This window comes from Arvicola amphibius, chromosome 5, assembly GCF_903992535.2.
Source record: "Arvicola amphibius chromosome 5, mArvAmp1.2, whole genome shotgun sequence".
Lineage (NCBI taxonomy): Eukaryota > Metazoa > Chordata > Mammalia > Rodentia > Cricetidae > Arvicola > Arvicola amphibius.
Genome location: NC_052051.1, coordinates 135,562,206 through 135,587,189, shown reverse-complemented (window position 1 = coordinate 135,587,189; position 24,984 = coordinate 135,562,206). Strand labels below are relative to the sequence as shown.

Sequence of the window (24,984 nt, the reverse complement as noted above, 5' to 3'; positions counted from 1 at the left end):
TGGGGCCATCTGCCTGGCCAGTGGCCCTGGGGCTCTGGTCAGTGAGATCTTGATCTATGTTCCCTGCTTGCTTCTGGCTGTTTACAGTAAACCTTACAGGTTCCAGACTTCCAGTAAGGCCAGGGCACCTTGCTAGATCCAGTATTGTTCTCATTCTCATGTTGAATTTTATTTTATTTTATTTGGTTTTTCAAGGCAGGGTTTCTCCGGGTAACAGCCCTGGCTGTTCTGGAACTCACTCTGTAGTCCAGGCTGGCCTTAAACTCACAGAAATCTACCTGCCTCTGCCTCTCAAGCACTGAGATTAAAGGCGGGCACCACCATGTCCAGTGGACTTTTTTCCTTAAGCTTCCTAGAGGCCCTGTGACTTCGCGCATTTTAATTTTTTAAAATACGTTTATTTGTTTTTCATTTCACATGTACGCATGTCTTGTTGCATGTGTACCATGTGCATTGCAATGCTCTGTGGGGGCCAAAAGAGAATGTTGGATCCCCTGGACCTGGAGTTATACATGGCTGTGAGCCCCCATATGGGTGCTGGAAGCCAAAACAGGGTTCGCTCTCTGTAATTGCAACAAGGATTCTTAACTTCAGAGCCATTGCTCGAGCTCCAACTTCGTGTGTTTTAAAGGGAACTTTCAATGGAGTGTGGTGCTTTGTACTGCAAAAGGATCAAAAGTTCAAGGTCATTCTCAGCTACTTTGAAAGTTGTAGGCCAGCCTGAGCTACACTGGGACCCTAACGCAAAAGCCCAGGTGCTAGGAGGGCAGACTTTGAGTTCCTGTAACTTTTGATGTTGTTGTTTACTGGAAGACGAAGTCTTTCTATGAAGCTCAGCCTAGTCTAGAATTTGCTGTCCTGCTCTCACTTCCTGGGTGCTAGAATTACAGGTGTTCGCTATCATACCCAATGCCAGGAGAGAGACAGAGACAGAGACAGAGAGACAGAGAGAGAGAGAGAGAGAGAGAGGGACAGAGAGAGAGAGAGAGGGACACAGAGAGAGAGAGAGAGAGAGAGAGAGACATAGAGACAGAGACAGAGAGAGAAAGAGAGAGAGGGAGAGAGACAGAGAGAGAGAGGGACAGAGAGACAGAGAGAGAGAGGGACAGAGAGAGGGACAGAGAGAGAGGGACAGAGAGAGAGAGACAGAGAGAGAGAGAGAGAGGGGGACAGAGAGAAAGAGACAGAGAGAGAGAGGGACAGAGAGAAAGAGACAGAGAGAGAGAGAGAAGGGGAGAGAGGAGAAAGACAGAGAGATGAAGAGAGACATAGAGTCAGAGAGACAGAGAGAGACAGAGAGACAGAGGCAGACAGACAGAGACATGGCCTTACTATGATGGTCCTCCTGCCTCCACTTCCTGAGTTCCGGGATTATTGGTGTGTGCCTCCTCTCCTATATTTTTAAATAGGTTATCCTCTACTCAGTAATTCTGGCTGGAGATAAATCCTACAGAAAAAAACACAGGTGTGTAAATGCAGGTGTTTCAAGTCAGGGTTGTTGCAGTGTAATTTTTAGGTGGGAAATCAGAAACGACGTGAGTGTTCATCAGTAGCTACTTCAGGGCCCAGGGATACTTTAAACAACATGCAGCTCTAAGGATGGATGGATTTACGTCTGTATGTTCCCCTGAGTTAAAATCCTGTAAAGAGAAAACCAAAAAAGGTGCAAAATGCTAGTGGTAGCTTTAAAAATGATTATAACTCAATTATTTACAAACCAAAAACGTTAACATAAATACAAAGAAGGAAAAATTCTAGATAAATGTAACTAAATTTTGCAACGAGAAAAAAAAAAAAGAATTCCCATAAGATAATTTCCTATCCCCTGGGTAAGCAGAGAGAGTAAGCATTTACAATGTTATCAGAATTTCAACCATGAGAACACATAAGAGGGTTCGAGGGTGGTGGTGTAAATTCTATAATAATTATAAACTTAAAACACGTCCACAAAATGAATGAATTGATGCAAACCTAAATAACATACTCAGATAAACAAGGCCTTTATGGGGATGGGGCCCTAGCCCGGAGAAGGTGCTGATAGGGGCTGGGAACACTTCATCGGGGCACGCAGGGGCCCCACAGCCACAGTGTGTTTCAGTATTTCCCTCTTTTTTCCAGGAAAAAAAAGACTCCTGGCTGAGAGTGGAATCTGGAAGAATTGAATGGCCCAAGTGGCTCATTTGTGTGGGAGGAAAATTCCAGCTCATTTATTTTCCCTATGTGGCGAGGCTAAGAAGCAGGAACCCAAACAGGCCTTGGAGATTCAAGCCGGTCTCCAAATATTTTTCATTATTTTTACCCAACCTCAGCGGCACAGGATAGAAACACGGAAAAAGGCAAAGCGTACACAAGGAAGAGTCGTGCCCACCCCCACTTTGACCTTTTGTGGCCTGAGTCAGGAGTTTCTACATACAGACTAGAAACTTCCCTACACAGAAACCATATGCAGAACTATACTCTCTTCCTAAGAATACCACAAACAAGGCTATAAACACAGCTGACAGAACATGCTTGGGATAAAAACACAGGTCTTCCTCTATTGGTGGAATCTGTGTAAAGCAAAACTACTTTAATTTTTAAATTTTGATCCACGTGGCTGGAGCGAGTGGTTAAGAGCACTAGCTGCTCTTGCAGAGGACCTGAGTTCAATTCCCAGCACCCATATGGTAACTCACAACCATCTGTCACTTCAGGTCCAGGGGACCTCATGTCCTCTTCTGGCCTCTGCAGGCACTGCACGCACAGGCAAGCCAAACACCCATACACATACAATGAAAAGGTAAATTGTGGGGAGCAGAGGAAGCCCTGAGTATACGAAGTGAATGTGTGTTGTTGACATGGGCATAGCCATGCCAAAGGTCCTATTGCTTCAGACCTGGCAAAGCCTTCCTCCAGTTCCTGTGTGGATGTTAGCCATGTATGCAGAAAACGACCACCATTCTTCCATGGATGTTTACCACCAGCACACAATTCCATCCAGAGGCCGCTCCTACCGAAATTAGCTTAGACCACCTGATCCCAGGTATTTCTGCATGTCTGTCTGTCTTTTCTTCATTCCCTTGCCTCCCCAGTCAGGTCACTCCTGGGAGCCTTGCAAGGATGAGGCAATGTGTGTGTGTGTGTGTGTGTGTGTGTGTGTACATATATATGTATGTGTATATATGAGAGAGAGGGGGTGAGAGAGAGAGAGAGAGAGAGAGAGAGAGAGAGAGAGAGAGAGAGAGAGAGAGAGAGAGAGAATTTCTACTTTTTCCCAGTATCCACAGAACAGCTCAAGATGGTCCATTACTCCAGTTATTGAAGGGGGAAGGGGCTTCTGATGCCATCTTCTGGTCTCTGTAGGTATTGCATGCGAAAGACGGCCATACCCCGTATACATAAATCTTTTTTTTTTTAAACTTAAAGAAAAAAAAAGTCGGCGTTGTGGTACCTGCCTTTAATCCCAGTAGAGGCGGAAATAGGTGGATTTAAGTCTTTGTCTTAGCTGGAGTTCTTCCTGGAGTGGATGCCTGAGGAAATAACTTCATGAGCCACCCTGTGATTCCACTCGTTACCATAAAGACGTTTCCAGTAAAGATGTGACGAGAACAACACACTTTTCTTCCCCCTCGCCTCAGTTATGGGTTACCTGCCTTAAACGGTGTAACTCAAAGAGCTCAGTGTAAATCTGAGCTTACACAGCTACTGCTGGAGCCTTTGTGTGTGTTCTTCTGGCGCTCACATGACTCTTCAAGGTTCTGCCCTTTTACCTAGACAATGCACTCTGATTTTGTTGCGTTTTGACTTGTCCTGAAACCCTGTTGCTCTCTGGAAGTCAAGAATCCCTTCTGTGTAGAGGCCCCTGGGGCTCTGATGGGCACTCCTCAAGCTGTGTTTAGCTGGTGGCACTACAGATCTCTTACCTCTCCCCCCACACCTTCTATGCAGCACTTTTGACTCATTCTTTTAGGGGACACACAGATCCAGAAAGAACTGGAGTCAGGAGATAAGAATTGGGTCCCCAGTTATCAGATATCTGTTTCCTTACCCACCTAAGTTGAGGTGGAAGGCAACCAGATCACAGTTTCTTGTCAGTCTGGCACAGCAACCACACCGGGAAAGTCTTTTGGGATTCTCGTCTCACTTGGACTAAGTACGGTGTCTGTGGGACTGAGATGGGGGCGAGAAGATAACGTACAAGCTACAGTTAACCAGCCTTGGCATACCAGCTGTTGGGTGAATGGCAGCCAAGGCTCTAGCGTGCTTCACTCTCGGTGACCTTGACAGTCCCACACACTGTGGAGAAACTAAGGTCTGAGGGGTGTCGTACACCTCCAGTCCTTAAGAAGCAGTCTGATGTGGGTGGCTGGGGCTCCTGACTTCCAAGACCAGGGTAAGGGCATCTCAGACACAGAGAGTCTTGTCTGAAATGTGAGTTTTGCTTTTTTGCAAGGCAGATTGGGATATTGCTTTATTCCATGCCTACCACAGCCAGGGGAGAAGGGTGTCACCGCCTTGGGGGTGTCCTCTAAAGCTAGGAGTCCTGAGAGGGGTAGCAGTGTGTAGCTAGGTTCTCTTGTCAGGTGGTTTCCCCTGCTGTGTCTCAGCTGCCTCTGAGCCAGCAGCTGTCTGTGAGTCAGGGCTATCCGCATAGCATAAGTCGACTCTTACTCACCCTGGGAGCCATGGCCTGAAGCTCCAAAATCCAGAGATACCCTCCCCTCAGTTCACACAGAGTCAGGGAAGGCCCAAAGACAGACAACAAGGGATGACAGGCCTCAGGCCGAAACTTGCTCCTATCTCAAGTGACCCCGCCAAACAGCTGAGGTGGGAGGGTCTGGGAACCCCAGCCTGAGTTGGAACCCTTTCCCCATCACCTGTCCCAGAAGCTCTAATGCCTCTTGTCCTGAGCTGCTGTCAGTGTTCCACTGGCCAGTGTGCTGTAGGCTGCGAGCAGCAGAGTAACCTAAAGCTGGGACCCAGCGGGAACCAGGTTGCTTATCTCATGCGGACCCCATAATCTCTGGGATGCTGAAACCACCTGGGTCTGCACCCCTCCATCCTCAGCCAGCGTGGTTCTTCCCCTCCTGCGGCCCCACTCCACCACACTGCCCCTCAGCTCTTCCTCTCTCCCCTACCCTAATCCTTCCTTTCTTTCTCTTGCTCTCTGGCCCTCCTGAGTATTAGGTCTGAGCTGCTCCTACCTGGGTTCCAGTGACGAATCTCAAGAACCTAGGATTCGGACTCTGGTAGGCACCTCTCCATAAGCTACCCCAGCTCAAATCTGGCTGTGGGCAGCAAGAAGTGGGACAGGGAGGGTGACTCAGCTTAGTGGCCAAAGCCAGAGCACATGGTAAGGCAGGCAGGGTGGAGGGGCTTGGGCTGTAAGCCCACACTCTCCTTCCAGATACCACAGTCAGAAAAGCCTCACTTCACACCTGGAAACCCAAGCACAAGGCCTAGGTGGTCACCCAACCACTTCCCAGGATGGGAGGAAATGAAACTTGCTTTTTAAAAAAGGTAACTGTGAGTCGGAGCCAAAGGGACGGACCTGTCTGGAACAAACTGTCTCCCCAATCCTGGACACATAGACCCAAACCCAAGAGAACAGTCTCTCAGTGAGAAGCACCAAGTTTAATATTACATTTTTTTCCTTTAAAAAAAAGTACAGATAGGAAAACTTAACAGCATATAAAATAGCACTTCTGGTGTCTAAATGTGGGTTATTGTGAGTCCTACAAGTACTTGTAAACCTAGGTGATTACATCTTTGGTACCGTTGTGAGCAATGTTCTCCATTCTCCAGCAACCTCTGCTGCTCCGGGCAGGGAGCTGCGAGCCAGCAACCCAGCATGGTGGAGGGCCCCCAGAAGGGCTGATTTCCGCTACACTGTTCCATCCTACCCCTCACTCCCCAGGATCCTCCAGTGTCCATTGGTTCAGGGTTAGTGAGAAGCCAGTGACGGAAACATTCCCGTGTGGTGCTGCCCGAGGCCTGGGACAGCTGCCAGTTGAGATGGCAGCCCCCATAGCGTCTGCTTCTCATGCCCATCTCAAGCCCCCTCTGTCCTCACTCGCTCTCCATCACGTCTGTCCACTCTCCTGGTGACAGTGGCCTGAGGTGACCTGGCTTGCCTTCTCTGCCACTCTTGCTGACTCCAGAGTTTACCATGGCATAAGTAGGGTCTCGTGGTCCTTCTGTGTCCTCAGGACAGCTGTAGGGGGTTTTCCTAGGACGCTGACTCTTAGGCCAAGTCAAGGCCTGGGCAGTTGCACTTGGGGACCTGAAGAAGAGGCTCAGTTCCTGAATCCCCAGACGTGGTGTGTTTCTGGAGTCTCTCCAGAGTTCAGCTGACTCCCAGAGAGGTGGCTTAGGGACTTGACCCCACTTTGCCTGGATAAGTGCCAATCCCTGGGACACTCTGGAATTATAGTATTGACTGGGCACTCGGAGTCAACGAGTCCAACTTGTTCATTTTTCCAAAGGGGAAAAAAACTGGTACCCAGAGAGAACAAGGCACCCTCCAAGGTCTCACTGCAAGTCCGGTGCAGAGTCAGGGCTCCCACTGAAGCACACTTCAAGGAGATACAGCTCGCTTCAGTGAGGCACATCCCAGGCATGGACTAGAGGGCCTGCAGACTCTGGTAGGCAGGTCGGCTGAGAGTGAGGGGGGACACGCTCCAGGACTGAGGAGGACGAAAGGCATGGGTACTTCTTGTGGCCAGCTGTGCCCTGAGGGATGCAGGCCAGAGCATCCTGTACTCAGCTCTGCCTTCACCCCTAACCATGTTCATTAAGCATGGCTGGCCCCAGACCAGCTTGGGCCTAGGAAACCTAAGACTGGCACCAGGGCAGGACCTTGACCGAGGCTGGCCTCTGTTTGACCTGGAGCCAGGCACCAGGTTCTTGCCCAGTTCTTGTGAAGTTCAGAGTGGAGTGATCCAGCTGGCTACACAGGAGGAAATGATGAGCACACCGCCTTACAGCCAGCACTCTCTCCAGGAACCCAGGCTCCATACCTGTCTGAGACCCAAGTCCAATTCTTTCTCTTACGTCTGGGGAAACTGAATCCCTTGGAGGAGCCCTGGCTCAGAGTCTCATGGCCTTCCAGAGGCAGAGGCTCAATCCCCACGGTTCTCTTGCCTCCTAAGCTAAATTTGTCCCTGGACCTTGTTTGTCGCACACCAGGGGCATTCTTCAAGCAGCTGGTGGCAGTGCAACAGCTTGGTGGCCAGGCCAGGAGGGTTGGGTGCTGGGAGGCATATGGGAGTTTCAGACAGGGTGGGGTGGGTCCGATTCCTACAGGAAGCTGTCCTCTGCTTCAGCCAGGGGCTCCTGGCAGCCCGAACCCTGTGGCTGCTCTGGATCTGCCTCGGGCTCTGCCTGTGGCTCTTCTTGGAGCTCCAGGGGACTGTCGCAGGAAATGGTCGAGGAAGTGTTGACTTCGTTCAAGGTGGAGCTGGAGGAAAGAAACAAGTCAGAATGGAGCTGGTGAGAGCCAAGGAAGATACTAGCAGTGTTGTCTAAGAGCTTTCTGTTTATTGACTTTCCACACTGAGAGGCCTGCACCACCAGGCGGCACAGCTTTGAGAGTTTATATCATCGTTCCCCAATACACAGTGATGGAATCCAGAAGCTAGAACTAGGAGAGCAGGACCACCAAGCTCTCAAGTTTCTTTCTCATCCCCACCTGCCTTCAGGGACTGCTAAGGCCTACATGTACTGCGAGTTCCTATGGAGAAACAGACGCTCACAGAGGCGAGGCCTGTCCGCATTTCATATAGACAGGCTAGAAATGAAAACCAGCATGTCTCCTTCCACTCCTCCATGGGCTGAATCCCGATTTGGGGAGTCCCCACACCAGCTTGACATCAGTCTAGGAAGCAATGAGGCTCCCCTAGAGCCCACCCCACAATGGACTCGCCACAACCCAAGGCAGACCTCGGATCTCTTCCGCTGTCTGAATTCTAAGCTGAATTTGCAGCACCTCCATCTCCTACAACATGCTCCGTGTATACACACACACACACACACACACACACACACACACACACACGCACGCGCGCGCGCTATCCGGATGCATGAGTGTCTGGGAACAAAGGGTTAGGGTGGCTACCTGGCAAGGCTAGGGGAACCTTCCAGGAGGCCCTCATCAGCAGCATCAGGCTTGGGGTCAGGCAAGGGGATGATGTAGTCATTGTCACCCTCGTTGGGCTGCACAGCGGTATAGAGGACAGAGCTGGTGTCCAGGGGAGATCGGAGGCTGTGGAACCCTGGCAAGCGGGCTTGAGACCTCAGGATGGCTGGGTGGTCGCTTCTCAGAAACTCCTCATCCACCTGCTGGTACTTCTGCTCCACAGGACAGGGAGGAAAGCAAAAAACTGGGTGTGAGATAAGCAACGTCCTAGAGACCCTCACCCTCAGCTAGTAAACAGAGAAAGGAGTTCTGCTCAAAGCCACACTGGTGAGCTGCCTTCCTGCCTGGTATCCCAAGACAAGGCACATGCTCAGAGTCCCCTAGGGAGGGCAGGTAGTCAGGCAGCACAATGACCCTTGCTCCTACCCCACTTCAGAGTAATTGATAGGGACTCTTATCCTGTTGTGGTCTCCCATAGCCGTCTGTTGAGGGTGGGGGTCAGCATCCCTTGCTATGAAATAGTGGTGAGTCCATTCTGCCTTGATCTCCCCAAAACCACCCCCAGATGGGAAGAAGTAAGAAGCCAAGGTCAGGACAGACCCGCTCCACTGGTCTCATATAAACCTGGGACAAGGTTTAAGTGGTTGGTGCGAGGGCTCAGGAGAGCCTAGGGAGGAGCCCCAGGATTGTCATGGTGCACAGGTTTGACAGGGTTATCAACCGACTGCACCTCCCTGGGTCAAATTCATCGGCTTCCACATCTTGGTTCTACTAAAATAAATTCCTGGCTCTGGCATGACTCTCTCTAGTACCAGCAAGGAAACTGAGGCCCTGTGTGTGTGTGAAGAATATTTCCTCCCAAATACCAGCACATCACCCCAAGCCCAGCGCACAGGGTTGGGAGCAGGACTCTGTCTCCCATCCCGCCTTGTCTCCATACCTTTTTATAACCCTCGCCCAGCAGCCTCTCCAGGAGCAGCACCAGCTGGGAGAAGGGGGGTCGAGTCTCAAACTTCTCTTCCCAGCACTTCTGCATGATCTCATAGCTGGGGGAGGCAGAGAGAGGGTCAGAGTCTCTGCCTTAGAGGCAGGGCCATGCAGTAGGGTTCAGAGCAAAGGTGAAGGCAGAGGATGCTGGGAAGGAGCCACATCATTGTTAACACCGTCATTGCTTCTCACCGATCCCTTGGGAAGTCTTCCCGGCTTCCCTCACCCATGTGATTCTGTGTTGTCCAAGAAGCCACGGTGAGCACATGACCCGAATTTGGCTAATAGGGATTTTCATCTTCCCAGCTCAGGCCTGGATCTGATGGCATGTGACCAAACTGAGCCCTTAAAGTTCACCTCTGGGTCGGGTTGGAGATATGGCTCAATGGTTAAGAGCACTTGTTGCTCTTACAGAGTAGTTGGGTTCGATTCCTAGCACCCACATGCTGGCTCACAGCCATCTATAACTCCAGTCCCAGAGTATCTGACCCCGTTGTCTTCTGATCTCCGAGGGCATCAGACATGGATTTGATGCACACACAGGCATGCAGGCAAAACACTCATACACTTAAAAAAATTTTTTTTAAAAAAAAATTGTCAGGGGCTGGAGAGATGGCTCACTGGTTAAGAGCACCGCCTGCTCTTCCAAAGGTCCTGAGTTCAATTCCCAGCAACCACATGGTGGCTCACGACCATCTGTAATGAGATCTGGTGCCCTCTTCTGGCCTGCAGACAGAGTACTGAGAATACTGTATACATAATAAATAAATAAATAAATCTTTAAATTAAAAAAAAAATTGTCAGCTTTGGGTCTTTTGCTGGAGCAATGCAAGCACTAAGATGTTGGGGCAGTACTAACGGCAGCCACATGAACAGGACAGGCTTGAATTTGAAACCAGCCCTGAGAAACTGGAGACCTGGACTGGGGCGGAACTTTCTGATGGCGTCATTTTGAACAGCTTGATCCAGTTCTAACAGGATTTGTCTAGCCTCTGAGCTGGAGATGCACACCCTCTGCACCCTCAGATTCCTCCCAAGTGCACAAGGTTCCACTCACATCTCATCAGAGGCATGAGCGGGCTGGGCCATGCGGTAGCCCCTCTTGATGGCATTGTAGAACTGGTCATTCATAGGCAGCTCTGGATAAGGGGTGCCACCTGTCATGGAACAGAGAGACAGGGACATTAGTGTCTCAGCATGTGGGAAGTGGCAGGGTGTCCTCTCAGGCACACTGTCCTGGCGTATATGAGAGCGTAATGCCCTTGGCATTGGAGACAGAGATGAAACTAGAGAAGCAAGGATACCCAAGCAGGGTCTGCGTCTGTGCTTGTTTTGTTTGTCAAAGATGGAGTCTCTGTGTAGCCCAAGCTGGCCTGAAACGTTCCATCTTCTTGACTTCCAAGTATTGGGATTACAGATGTACACCATTGTAGCTGGCTTCAAGCATGCCTTTTGATATGTCTGACTCCTTTGATGCTTGGATGGGAAGATAGAGACCCAGAGTAGGCAAAGAACTTGCCAAAGCCATGCAAGGGAAAGAGAGGCACAACTTGGCCTTGCTCCTGAATCCCTGCTCATGTTCCAGTGTCTGTCCCACAGTCCCCTGCTTCCGGCCTGAGGGGCAGTCAGGAAGGAGGTAGGAGCAGGAGGGTAGCTACTCTGGTGTCTAGCTTGGGGCCAGGGGAAGAAGCGGCTCACCCAGTGTGAAGATCTCCCATAGCAGGATCCCGAAAGACCACACATCACTCAGCGTGGTGTAGAGGCTGTTGAAGATGCTCTCTGGGGCCATCCACTTTAGAGGCAGGAAGGTCTGCAAGGGCAAGGCGGGTACTGAGTGCATGGAGGGTCCTCGTGGCCAGTCTCTTAGCCCCACCTCACCTGGGAAGGAGGAGGCCCAGCATCTCCCACACCAATTCCATCTCACTCCACTCCACGGCTCTAAGCACATTCCTAGCCAGAATGCTGCGAAGCTGTTTCCTAACTCACTAGCTAAAGACATGGCAGCCCGTGTTCCTGGGGGAAGCCCTTAGGGTGTGTTGTGCATAGAAGTGAGCAGCCATGGTCATGGCCAGGAGTTCTCTTTGGTCTCTGGGGTCTGCAGCCTTTCTACCCCTGGGCTTCAAGACTTAACCTACCTTACCACATCTTCTGGGCTCCTTCCTCTGCTCCTCTACCTTACATCTCCTAAAACAGGGTTGTCTATACCCCTTTCCCATTTACTCCAAGCCCACTGTAGCTGGTTCCTTGGCCCCTGTTATGACAAGTGGTCATGACCCTCTTGCAGTCTCTCTCCACTATGCACAAAGCTAGGCTCCTTGTCTTGTACCTGCTCATAGCTAGGCAGCATTGACATCTCTGCTGGTAGGATAAGCTACCAGTGGTCCCCATACTGAGCTGAGGCCACATGAATCAGGAGACTACCATGCCTAGGGTGAGAGGCACCTGGGGACAACCCCATGGATGATGAAGGCACTCACGCTGCCTTTGGAGATGTAGTTTGAGTCCCGCATGATGTCTCGAGCCAGGCCAAAGTCGCAGATCTTGACCAGCTTGCCCTCACAGATGAGCACATTCCTGGCCGCCAGGTCTCGATGGACACACTGGGTCAGGGAAAAGGGGAGCTGAGGCTAAGGGGAAACTGTGGAGAAGATCCTCTGGGACAGAGATTTAGGAAAAATTCGTGCCTGCCCGGGTGTGAGGTTTCTCAATGTCCTGCCCACCAGAGGGCTGGGAGCTATCTCACCCATAAATGTGGGAGAGTCTAGTTGGCTAGATGACCCCTCTCCCCATAATTCTGCCTTCTTTATTAGGACCACGCTTACGTTCTTAGATGCCAAGAACTCCATGCCATTGGCCACCTGGTAGCTGAAGCCCACGAGGTCTGTGTAACTAAGCACTGGAGACTCATTGATCAAGGTGGCCCGATAGGTCCTTTCAGGGGCTAGAGAGCACAGAGGATTATGGGTTACTTTGTGTATGCCACAGGCCTAGAAGACTCCTATCTTTAGGCTTGTAGGTGGCTGAGAGTTCAATACAAATGGCTACTGATTTTCTAAGTATGAGTTTTGTTTTTGTTTGTTGTTTGTTTGTTTGGTTTTGTTTTTTTTGAGAAAGGGTTTCACTGTAGCTTTGAAGCCTGTCCTGGAACTCGCTCTTGTAGACCAGGCTGGCCTCAAACTCACAGAGATCCGCCTGCTTCTGCCTCCCGAGTGCCGGGATTAAAGGTGTGCGCCACCACAGCCCGTTGAGAATGAGTTCTTAAGTGTCTAACCTAAACCTCTTCTGCTTTCACTGTCCTCACTGGCAAGGAAAGCCCTAGTCCTGAAACCAACAGCTAAGGCTTGCCTGCCTGTTTCTCAGGATATTAGATGATCATGTGGCCAACCCAGAGCACATCTGTCTTCCTCCAGGCCCTAGAAGGCCACCTTCACCAGGCTCCCTCTCCCCTTCTTGCCAGAAGTGTGCATGCTTCTGGAACCAGTTACAGGACTCGAGTCAGGGCTCCACTGCATAGCAGCAGTGGACAGGCAGCTGGCCTCAGTTTCCACAGGTATGAAATGAGCTATCTGCCTTCCAGGGTTGCCACAAGACTGAGTACATGAGGGACTTTGAAAGGAAAGCATCACTGTGTACATGGGATGAGCCTGCACATGTGTGACAGCACCACATCCACTTACCAGATGGGACATAGTTGTCATACGGACCCATGTAGTTGGAGGGCTCAATGTCTGCATATTTGATGTCTCCTTTCATGTCCAGCATAGGCACGTAGTCTACAGATTCATCCTTGCTCATGTCCATGTAGCCACCATCGCTCTCCCCAGTCAGGGACAAGTGGCTGTAGGTGAGAGAGGATGGAGTCAGGAAAAGCTACAGATTTCTCTTCCCTTCTGCTCCTGGCCCTTGCTCAGCCTGAGCCCACGCGGCCTTGTCATCTATAGATCTCCTCAGCCACTGTACCCACTGTCCTATGGTCTGCCACAATACACATGACTGAATCAACCCTTTCAACTAATCTGTGTGGCCCTGAGCTGGACCCTGGGCTGCAGGGATGATATGAGACTCAGTGTTCCAGAGGTCCTGAGTTCAATTCCCAGCAGCCACATGGTGGCGCACAACCACATCTGGCGCCCTCTTGAGGAAGAGACCTGGTTAGTCGTCATCATCAACTTAAGATCATGAAATCCAATATGGACAAGTCCAACAGAACCGCCATATACGGGCTGCCCATGCATGCTTCAGCATTGCCAGGGCATAAATTTCAAATTTCAGTTTCATGTGTGCTCAGAGTTCACACACAGGAGTGATTACAGCAGCCAGGAAAACGGTCATACATGGGTCTGCAGAGTGGTTCCTTTCTGGGCCTTTCCAGTACCTGTCCACGCCTACAGAGCGGCGAGGTGCATAGTTTAGGGTGGCAACGAGGCCTCACCTGGACCCCTCGGGTACAGCCTCAGTTCCCCAGGGAATAGTGGAACCAAACACGCATGTGCAGGAACACGTCACAGTGTTAGGACGAGGTGCATTTTCATATCCTTGAGTACACTTTTGCAAAGTTATTCTCTTTGTTTTTTTAATTAACAAACAACAACAACAACAAAACAAAGTAAGCGGGGCTGAAAATATGGCTCAGTGGTTAAGAGCACTGACTGCTCTTCCAGAGGACCCAGGTTCAATTCCCAGCACCCACATGGTGGCCCACAGCTATCTGTAATTCTAGAATCCAACACCCTCACACAGACATACATACAGGCAAAACACCAATAAAATAAAAATAAATAAATTAATAAACAAACAAATGTAAAACAAAATAAGAAATGTTCTTTATGAAATAATCAGAAAAAAAGAGCTGAGTTGCCTGTGGGGAACTGGGAAGGCTGGCTTGTGGAAGGTAGGAAGCTAAGGCCCAGAGCCTAGTATATAGCATCTTAGAGTCTGGCTCTCAGATAATCACTGCCTCTGCCCCTATGTCCCTAAGGAAAGAAAAAAGGACACCCATGACACGAGAATGGCATGTGGGTTCAAGGAGTCACATCCTCAGAAGGTTTAGAATGGAGCCTGCCTCACTGAGATGACACGGAATAACAGCTGATCCCTCTCTCCCTCCCATCACCATCGTCTGCCTGGTTACGACCTTGTCTCTGGGAAGTGACTCTGCCCCAACGCTCACACCCTCATCTTTGGGCTTTTGAACACGAGTGCCTATATGCTTGGCAGGTACTCACTCGGTGCTGCCTCCCTCATACCTGGGTGGGGAGAGCCCCACTGGCAGGGCATTGCTGTAGAGCTCAGCACTGGGTGGGCGTGGCTTGTTGGAATGGCGCTGCAAGAAGGTGTGTTTGTTGCGGTGCAGGTAGTCCACCAGGTCACCGTAGCGGCAGTATTCGGTGATGAGGTAGATGGGCCCTGCAGAAAGACAGGCTCAGGGATGGACTCTGGGAGAGGCCTCATTCTTCCCAGAATGGCCACAAGGCCAATCAAAAGTTTTGGGTGTGGGGACACAGACGGCAAGATGGCAAAGAGGGCTGGCACCTTGCAAACCTGGATCCTCTCTCTGCCCTCTGTGACTGTAAGCTATTACTCTCCCAGGGCCTTCTTTTGCCCATTTAGCCAGGGGCTAACAACACCCACCCTTGGGGTTGACATGAAGACCCCTGAGATGATGTCTTTGAGGGCTCGGCACGGGACAAGCCTAGGATATCAGTTGCTGCTGCTCTTTTCAGACTCTTGGATTCTGAGCTACATGAAGTAGGTAAATGTCTCTGTCAGCACTATTTACCAGTTACACTTAAGTTCAACACACTTATAGCCACCCAAAAGATGAAGACACTTTTGAAATATGTCCAGTACAGGCACGGACAACGGTCTGTGTGCAATGTACTTCTGTATTTAGACCGATTACACAATAGGGAGGAAAATCCCAGATCTCACAACAGGCAGCTGCGAATGGCAGCAACTTCACTATTATTACTATGTCCACAGCCCAAGGGTAACCAAACCCTCAAGTAAACACAGTTGGCCAGAGTGACTTTCAACACCCATGTGAACAAAAGCCAGCTCCTGGTTAGCCCGCTGATGGGCTCTGCTGTCTCCAAGCTGTAGAAGCTGTTATTTTCTCATGGTTTCCAAAATATATTGCGAAAATACAAAAATGGAGGTTGGAGAGATGGTCAGTAGTTAGGAGCCTTGTTAAGAGCTCTCATAGAGGACCCTGGTTCCATACCCCGCACCTACGTGATGGCTCACAACTGTCTGTAACTCCAATTCCAGAGGATCTGATGCCCTCTACTGGCCGCCTCAGGCACCAGGCACACACATAGTGCACAGACATACAGGCAAACATGCACTCACATAAAACTTAAGAATCTGAAGAAAATAATGTCTGGAGAGTCTTGGGTTTGGAAGCTGCTGGAACTAGTGACCCGAAGAACCTCTCTGCCCTGAAGGTATTATGATTCTGAGTTTCTAAAACCAAACCCAGGGGCTGGAGAGACGGCTCAGTGGTTAAGAGCGTTGGCTGCTTTTCCAGAGATCCTGGGTTCAATTTCCAGCAACCGCATGGTGGCTCACAGCCAAATATAATGAGATCTAGTGCCTTTATTTGTCCTGTAAGCATACATGACAGCAGAACTCTGTATGCATAATAAATAATAAATAAATATTTTTAAAAACAAACAAAAACTGAACTCATCTGGAATAGTGAAGTAAAAGTAAAGCAATGTCACCATTATCACTATGTCAGCAGCCCAATGGGTAACCAATTGCTGTGCTGGGCAGCAGGTGTGTGGACACTCCCGCGAGAGCGTCCTGTTGGTGGTCGACTGAGTGAGAACAGGAAAGAGAGGAGCCTCAGAGTCCCCCGGGGCGGGGCTTGAGTACCTCCTTTGGTACAGGCTCCCAGCAGGTTGACCACATTCAGGTGGGGTCCGAGGTGACTCATGATCTTCAGCTCTGACATGAGGGCTTGCTTCTCACTGCTTCGGGCTGTAGCTGAGGGGGGAAAGGGACTCAGTCTGCGTGGGCCGCTGAGGCAGTGTAGAGGCCCCCACCAGGGCCTCCTCTGTCCCACTCTGATGTAGGACTAGTGTCTCAGGGTGGTGAGGACCTCACTGGAACAGGAAGAAGGTGGATGGAGGGGAGAGAAGAAAGATGAATCCAAAGAGGACACAGTGAGGAGCCTTTCTGTCCACAAATTCAGGACCACGGCCCCTCAGAAGAAACCAAATGTACAGGGAAGGGTAAGGCAGAGTGCGACCCTAGGTGTGAGGAAGGGGTGGGCTGGCTCACGTTTCAAGACTCACATTTCAGCATCTTGACAGCCACTTTCATGGTGGCGTGTGAATGGCTCAGACCATGAGCCGTGGCCTCCACCACTTGTCCAAAGGCCCCAGAGCCTAGCGTGCGTCCTAGAATGGAAAGAAACTCTCAGCTCCTGGGAACTAGGATCCTTACCTCATCTTCCCACTCAGAACAGGGGACTATTCTCTTAGGTCATCCTTCCAACCACCTCATTGTGCTCCCTCTCAGGATGCTTCCTATCCTTTGGGTCTCCTCTAGATCCTGCCTGCTGTCTGCCTCCCCTAGAGCCCTTGCCTCCTCAGGAAATCACAGCTCTCCTGCACCCTCCTCAGACTCCCCAGCCTATCTCTGGTACTTCCTCTTTAGCCTGGAGGGGCCCCATATCAATCTCAGGTTCCTAGGGCTTCCGTGCTATCAGGGATCATCTTGTCTTCACCATATAGAGAGGATGCTGAGAGCCAGAGAAGACAAGATATCAGCTCTGAGCCTCAGCTAGTAGCAACCATGCGGGGAGCAGATCTCAGGGTCCCTGTTGCCACCGAAAACTTCTTAGGACTGACCGAGCACGAGCTGGTCCCGTGGCAGCTCCCAGGTGGAGTCATAAGGCAACTGTACAGGGTCCACGTAGATGTATTCGTGGCCGTCAGAGCTCACAGACTCAATCACCTTCCATCGGATCTCATAGCGTGGTTTCTGCAGGACAAGACCAACAGATGAGCTGGTTGGTCAGAGGGCGTCTTTGGCCTTGAGTCTATCAGGTCTAGCCCTTAGATGGCAGATGGGACAGGAGACTCTGAGACCAAGAGAGGGCAAGAACATATTTAAAGAGATACAGCGAGTGACCAGCAAAACCAAGGTCTCCATGAGTTCAGAAGCAACTGGCACTAAGGGGCCCCAGAAGGTGGAAAGTGTGGCTGAGACACCCTGAGGACGCTGCCTCAGGACAGGTCGCTGAGGACGCTGACAGGTGGCCTCACTCACTAGAACTGCTTTATCAGCTTCTCCCTGAGACCCAGTTACTCCTCAGATGGAAAGGGCATAACAGGACAGATGTCAAATGTAGGGGCCCCTCCCCATGTCGGGTCTGTCTCCGTGGGATCTCAAAAGGATGCAGTCTTTAAATGTGGAAATCTTAGATGCTGGAGTCACAGGATTGGAATCTTATAATGGCAGGATGAAGGGCACGAAAGTCCCAATTCAGGAATTGTAAGCGTTTGGGGCTACAGAACGGGAAAATGTCAGAACAGAGCATTGCAACTTTAGATTCATGGGGTCAGATTGCATTCTAGTGACTCATGGGTAAGAGCTGGAAGAATCATGGGGCCAGGGTACTCCACCCACAAAGTGCCATTTGTCCTGCGACTGGATTGAACAGGAAAGACCTAGGCAGAGGAAAGAGCAGCGGTCCGAAGTCAGTCCTGGACCACTTGCAGCAGGCCCGGGGTCAGCACAGCCCACTGGGGAAAAAGGGAGATGGGGACCCAGTGCTGCTCTGCGTCGGCTGAGCTCCATATTAGGTCCTTCATATGTGGCAGATTGTGTGACATTCAGGGCATACCATGAGGAAATAGGGGTACTACTTTGCACCCACAGGCTAGAGGCGCTTACCTTCTGCCACAGCATGATGAGGATGATGAGCGAGATGACGGTGAGGACCACCAAGGCCAGGATGGCTGAGATCACCACCACTTTGAAAGGCAGGGCTGAAGACAGAGACCAGAGTAGCCATAAGCAAACAGCGGCTGGCAGTTGCTCCCCCCATCACGCCGTGGGCATCACAGACCCACTGGACTTGCTCTGCCTAGCACAGAAGCCCTTACTGCTCTCTAGATAGCTAGCCTTAGGACCCTCGCTCTGGCCTTACCTGCAAACCCCAGTGCCCCTCAATGATCCCCCTTCTCTGATCATGGCCGGGCTCAGGCTGGCCTCTGCATCATCCCGCTAGGCTACAAAAACCCTCTTCTGGCTCCTGATCATCATTAGGCACCCTGAGGACCAGGCCATGCCCTCCTTTCTTCCAAGCTGATGCCCCCCTGGTGGGTTGTCATGCCTGGGTCATAGATTTAAGTGCCATTTCTAACCAAATGGTTGAGGCATTCACTAAGTGACTTCTCAAAAGAGTTAACTCTGAACTTCAGCAGCCTGGTGAATCCACACCCTGAAAGGAGTCTGTTCCTCCCAGCCCTTCCTTGGGGACCAGCTGGTGTGTGTGACAGGGCGGTCATAGAGTGCACTACCCAGGGCACTGAGGTGAACACACAGCTCTGCCTGGGTCCCTGAGCCCCGAGTCTTCTCTAGCCCAAGGTTTCAGCTTTGCTGCCATTCAGTCACCCTGGTTGAACCCCTGTCCTTCCCCACTTAGCAATAGCTGTTGTCTTCTGGGAACTTGCTTCTTCCTCCTATGTCCCCTTCCTGCCCTCCTCTGTTCCCCAAGGAGCCTTTCTCTGGCTCACTCCACATCCTGTCCTTCTGAGGGTCACTGACTGACATCTTTGTCCTCTCTTCCCGACAGCCCCATGTCCTAGTCTTGCAAAGGGAGTCTGCACCCTCCAGGGGCCCATCAGAGTCATCCTCTGTGTGATAACACACGGTGTCCCGTCCAGGCGTCACACAGTGGCTTTCCTCCTGCCTTTACTCAGGCCTAGAGTGGGTCTATATGTCAGGCTGTGCACATTCTGCTGTGCCCATACGAGAGTGTGGGGGAAATAATTGTATTTTATTTTTATGTACGTGTCTATGTGTGCATTTGTATGCCTGAATGTCACGTGTGTGGATGCTGATGGAGGCCAGAAGAAAGCGTTAAAACCACGGGCACTGGAGCCACAGGTGGTCGTGAGCCCCCTGGCATGGGCGCTGGGAATGCAACTGAGGTCCTTTAGAAGAGCAGTGAGTGCACTTAAGCCCTGAGCATCTCTCCAGCCCAATAGGATATTTACAAAGCTCACTCATCTTCTAGGGCAGGTGACAGGGATGTATATAGCCAAACCTGCACAAGGCTGTGGAGCTGCGTGCGTGCGTGCGTGCGCGCGCGCGTGCGTGCGTGTGTGTGTGTGTGTGTGTGTGTGTGTGTGTGAAATGCCTTTTTGAAGCTCTGATTTTTCTGACTTCTGTGTCCTCTAGCCTCACTCCTTACCACTTCCTTCCCTATTACTTCCCCTGCTTCAGATCCACATACAGCTTGCCTTCCAGACGGTCTGGTTTCCTTGAACTTCTCAGAAACTAATCTACCGCTAGGCTTTTCCACAGGCCTCCTTGACCACAACACCACCCCCTCCTAGGCTAACGCCATCTTTCAGCATTTGATGTAAAGCTTCTTTTTCCTGGGGTACCTTCCTCAACCCGATGGTTGGCATAGAGCTTCTTCCCTCTCGGGGCTGCTTCCTGGATGTAGTGATCCAGCCCGGGCTGGTTTACTCCCTTTTCAGCCTCCTGCCTCTGTACTGGCCCATTGGCCTCTGTGAGTTTGGGTCCCTATAACTTACTGAGTAGGAAATAGGTGAATGATGAAGTATGCACACACGTGTGCAGGCAGGGATGAGTGGACACACACATCAACTTTGGCAAGCACTGTTCATATGTGCGATAACTATACACATATGTGTACCTGCTGTACACATTGTCTGGAGGTATGTTTCTACAGACTTGTGCTCAATGCTTTTTTATGTTTTATATGTTCAATTATGTGAGTGCAGATATGTACCATGCCAATTTCACACATGCACAAGATTTGTACATGCATGGTTTATACAATGGGGATTATACTCCCACATGTACCTGTATAAAGATATTTATTTCATGGATGTACATACAAGTCTTAGATTTGGGCAAGCACAGCTTACAAAAGCATATCCTGCAATTTTATATACACGGACAGGATTGTGCTTGCTGGAGCACATGCTAACATAATGTGTTCTCTGGGGATTAAGCATCCTCTGCACAGATTGCATGTGCACATGAAGAGTGTATGCCCAAGTCCCAAGATCAGCCCACTCATGTTTACAACATGCTTACAGCATGTATCATGCATACCAGTTCATTTCCTATACATAAATCAATGCTTTGCATGTCTATGTTGTATAGACTTGTGTTTGAGCACCTGTGTCCATATAATATGTTGTGTATGTGCATAGGAACATACTCTGCTGGGTTTTGTAATGTTCCTGTGGGCTTTCTGAGCATGCTGACTTGATCCACTTTGGGCATTCAGGCTCAGTATAGCAAGATCAAGGAAAGGGTGAAAAGTCATCAGAGCAACCCAAAGCTGGGGCACTCACAATGTGGTACCACGGTGACCTCCTGCGAATCTCTGCCCATCGAGTTCTGCAGCATGCAGCGTACTGACAGTGGCTGATCCACGTGACGCAGGCGCAGCGTGCTCACCACCTCATATACCCGTTCCTCCTCCCAGAAAGTCACGTTAGTCTCTAGCTGGTTCTCCTCCTTGGAACCATTCCCCAAGGGTATGGGTGACAGCTTTCGTGGACACCTGCTAGGAGACACAAGGGGACTAGATTGCAGCCTCTCTTAGTTACCCTCTGCAGATGGGGAAACTGAGGCTCAAAGCAGGCTGTAATTGAGTGGTGTATAGAGAAGGAAAGCCTTTCTCTGCTTGGTCCTTAAGCAGGTTCCTACTGTGTTGTCTAGATGAACCAGCAGGGGGCGCTCGTACTCCAGAAATGAGACTCCTAAATGGCAACATTCACTCATTTGACCCTCAAGGTTAACCAGTATATCAGGGTTAGAGGCAAACCCTGAACTCAACCTATGTCTATCTACTAGACTCAGTTCTGGTCAGGGGTAGAGAACAACTACTGGATGAATTAGACACCTCTAGGGGCCAGGCCCTGCACCTTCCAGGGCTGAGGATGGCTCAGGGTCAAGATAAGAAAAGGAGCTACTTAGGTTATGCACAGTATCTCCAGTAAAGCAGAGGACTGGTCTAAGATGTGGCCTGGACCTTTCAGAAGAAGAGGATGGTCTAGATTACCCTGCACTGGGCCATTCTAGGCAGATGAGGGTATTCTGGAAGGCTGAGGCTCAGGTATGCTCACCTTTTGAGGTCTCTGCAGGTAGACCAGGTGACATTTGGCTGAGGCATGCCCCGGCCACGACAGCGGATTGTCTGCTCCCCGTTGGCAGGGTGGCTCTCACTCAGCTCCAGCACACGGACAGGAACTGAACAGTCAAAGAGTACAGGGTCAGGGAGTGGGGTGGTCAGAGCAGACCTCAGGGGACATGTTCCAGAACTTTCCCAAGGCAGGAGACTGCAGGGGGAATGTTCTACACCAGGAGCCACAGTGTGAAAAGTGACAGGTTCCTCTCGGGGTACTTCAAAGGGAAGGCTCAGAATCTGTCTCTAACATCATTCTGAGGCTTGCTGCTCTCTTAACAAAGAAAGAACAGGTGCAGAGACCAGGGCTCTGGGCAGCCAGGCTCATGAAGTTAGACTGACAGCAATGCTTTTTTTCTTCTTCCTGATTTTACTTTAGTGGTTGTTTTATATTTATGTCCTATGGCACTGAATTTACATCTACAACCAAGATGCTTAATTTTTTCTTTCAAAATAGATTTAGTTTAGTCGGGCGGTGATGGCGCAAGCCTTTAATCCCAGCACTTGGGAGGCAGAGGCAGGCGGATCTCTTTGAGTTCGAGGCCAGCCTGGTCTACAAGAGCTAGTTCCAGGACAGGCTCCCAAAGCCACAGAGAAACGCTGTCTTGAAAAACTTTAAAAAAAAATAGATTTAGTTTTAGAAAGCTAATTGACAAAACATTAAGTCTTTGTCCTGTCATTTCTATGCGCAAATCCTTCATTTTATTCACAATGGAAGCCAAAGCTGTACCAAGCCCACAAGCACTCACCCAATTACCCCCCTCCATCCTTCCTCCATTTCTGCCCTGACCTCATGCCCTCCATATATGCCAGAGCCCTCTGCTCGGGCCACACCCACCTTCCTGCTATTTCTCTGGCAACGTTACACATGGTCTCTGGAGTGCCCGTCCCTAAATATCCACTTGTTTAATACCCTCTGTCCTCAAGTCTTCTCACAAAGGCCCGCTCCAGAATGAGGTCAACCCTGATCACCACACTGGAAACTACAACCCTCACCACCTGCTATGCCAGGCTTCTCTCTCTCTCTCTCTCTGTCTCTCTCTCTCTGTCTCTCTCTCTGTCTCTGTCTCTGTCTCTGTGTGTGTGTGTCTGTGTGTTCTCTCTCTCTCTCTCTCTCTCTCTCTCTCTCTCTGTGTGTGTGTGTGTGTGTGTTCTGTCTCTCTCCCTCCTTCCCTGCCCCCTACAATCACTTCTTCCCTTCTAACTCTAACCTTTCTCCTTTCCCCCACTAGGATGCAAGCTATAAAATGTAGAACTCTGAACAGACCACCATATTGAAATTACTCATCAAAGTATGAATTGTATAAGTGAAGTAAAATTGTGGTGTGGACTCATAAATGACTCAGATTTGGGGGAACACCAAAACAATCTGGTGGTCATCTTTTGCCGCTGGAGAAACTGGGGCCCAGAGAGGGGACACACCAGATCAGCTGTCTAGAATGCAGCCTCCTTGGTTCCAGGCCCTTTCTCCAGCCTCTCCCATGGGTGGATGGGCAAAGAAGGAAGGGAAAGGTTTGACTGGGGAGGGAGGGAGAGGGAGGAGGAGAGAGTGAAAGGGAAGGGATGTTTACCATTGACCTGCAGCTTGAACGAGAGCTGGGCCTCTGCGTCCTCGTGGAAGGCCCGCATAGTGTAGTAGCCAGCTTCTGCCACCTTCACACGTACCAAGGTCAGTTCGGACACATACCTGTGGAGCAGGCCAGGTCAGGGGACTTCAGTCAGAACTGCAGAAACCCCTACAGCATCCTCGCCTTCCTATAGTCTGTCAGGGAAGGGATGTGGTTGCCAAGGCCACGTGGGTGACAGCAGCAGAGTAAGCATTCACACCAAGTCTCCTGAATCCCACCTGCAGGCAGTTCTGCTAATCTAAGAGAAAAGCTTGGGAAGGACCTCGGTATCCCTCTTTCCACAACCCCCCCCCCCTTCAGAAGGGCACAGTCTGGTCAGTCTGCCTCAGGGACACTCGCTTTCCATCCAGTCATTTTGCTTTTGGCTGTTACCTGCCATCTCTTCTCATCACAAAAGTAACTAAACCTCTAAGCGGCCAAGCCACCAGTGTCTTTCCCCCTCCAGGAGGGGCAGAGCGGCTTACTCTGGTCCTGAGCATCCCTGGCCGCTGGCACGTGCCTAGCGCACAGCAGATTCTCAGGCAAAAAGGTTTGTGGTATCTGAAGGCCCCTGAGCTGCCTGGCAGCTTTGAAACTTGCAAAGCAAGCAGACTCGCTGGTGCTCACCGGGTCTCGGACACGTTGCGGGTGGACAGAACCATCTCACCGGCGCTGGAGTCACCCAAGGTACGGTTGTCCTTGAGCCACAGGACAGTGGGTGGTGGATAAGCCTCAAACACCACCTGCAATGTCCGGCTCCGGTGCAGCTCAGCAATTTGTACATCACCCAGTGTTCCCAGCAGCCTCACGTAGCCGTTCTCTGTGAAGGTATACAACAGTCAAGGGTGGGCCCTGTGGGCGGGGCTATGCCCAGACACCAGTGAGGGTATGGATTTAGCTAGTGGAGTGTTCTTGGTGGCCTGTACTAACCAAAGGTCAGAGAAGTACCTTCTAGGGGCAGGGCTTCTTGAGGTGACAGACCAGGAGTTCAAGCTTGGTCTGGAATTGGAGCAGGAGTGGAATTTGGTGCTCTTAGTGTTGGGGTCAGTGCTGAGCTTGGGACTGGAGTTGAAGTTTTCTGTTATGGCTCTATATTACCTACAGGATATATTGGAACTTCAAACTAGCACAAGGTGGACTTTGGCAATGGGACTGCCAAGGCCGGCATTGAGGGGTTGACAATGAACTGGCTAGGTGAGAAGTCTGGGTTGGGCTTAGAGCTAAGTCTGGGGCTGACAGTAAATTTTATTTGAATCTAATACTGAAATAGACCCCAAGCCTGTGCCAGAGTCTGGTTCAGCTCGGGGTGGGGTAGAGGGCTGAGTCCCAGGTACCCACCGATCACAGTGATGTTGATGGCCTTTTCATCTCCATGGTCATTCACGCTCACGGAGACATTGCAAGTATAGGTTCCCGAATCACTCAGCTCAGCGGCCGGGATGTGCAGGATGGAGCCAATTCGGGAGGGCACCCCAAAGAGGTAGTCTGTCACTGGCTCCACCAGTCGCCCACTCTGCAAGGACAAGTCCCCAAATGAGAAGCCGGTATGAGCCGGGACGTCTGTCCTTACTTCCAACCCTGGTCAAGTTGTACCTTCATGCGGGGGTATGTCCACTGGAAGTTGACCACATCATTGCCCATCACGATGCACTTGATGGTGATGCTCTCACCCTGGCGGACCAGCGTCTGTGCTGCGTTCACAGAGACATTGATGGATGACACTGGAGTGGGGCGAGGACATTGGATTAGGGCCAAGGAGGTCATCAACAGCCACCAGCACTGAGACTGGAAATGGGAGTGGGTGGCTGTTGTGAATGATTAATTCATGGGTCCTATCAATAGTAATTAAACACTACTATATACAA

The 24,984-nt window shown here is 50.6% G+C and overlaps 1 protein-coding gene across 2 annotated transcripts in view; it reads right to left on the bottom strand.

Annotated features, from left to right (window-relative positions):
• Positions 1-5,598: 5,598 nt before the first annotated feature.
• Positions 5,599-24,984, bottom strand: part of Pdgfrb (platelet derived growth factor receptor beta) — a 38,649-nt gene continuing 19,263 nt past the window's right edge. The window contains exons 5-23 of one of the 2 annotated variants that reach the window (XM_038331614.2): positions 24,713-24,840; positions 24,458-24,632; positions 23,747-23,939; positions 23,084-23,199; positions 21,454-21,577; positions 20,677-20,891; positions 18,011-18,105; positions 16,963-17,095; positions 16,405-16,509; positions 15,983-16,093; positions 14,350-14,509; positions 12,781-12,941; positions 11,926-12,044; positions 11,581-11,703; positions 10,802-10,913; positions 10,161-10,260; positions 9,057-9,162; positions 8,096-8,328; positions 5,599-7,438 (exon numbers count right to left, since the gene is read on the bottom strand). In XM_038331614.2, the coding sequence (XP_038187542.1) occupies positions 7,279-7,438; positions 8,096-8,328; positions 9,057-9,162; positions 10,161-10,260; positions 10,802-10,913; positions 11,581-11,703; positions 11,926-12,044; positions 12,781-12,941; positions 14,350-14,509; positions 15,983-16,093; positions 16,405-16,509; positions 16,963-17,095; positions 18,011-18,105; positions 20,677-20,891; positions 21,454-21,577; positions 23,084-23,199; positions 23,747-23,939; positions 24,458-24,632; positions 24,713-24,840 (2,669 nt within the window). In that variant the 3' untranslated portion in view covers positions 5,599-7,278. The remainder of the gene's footprint in view (positions 7,439-8,095; positions 8,329-9,056; positions 9,163-10,160; positions 10,261-10,801; positions 10,914-11,580; positions 11,704-11,925; positions 12,045-12,780; positions 12,942-14,349; positions 14,510-15,982; positions 16,094-16,404; positions 16,510-16,962; positions 17,096-18,010; positions 18,106-20,676; positions 20,892-21,453; positions 21,578-23,083; positions 23,200-23,746; positions 23,940-24,457; positions 24,633-24,712; positions 24,841-24,984) is intronic. The other variant, XM_038331615.2, reaches the window with a different exon arrangement.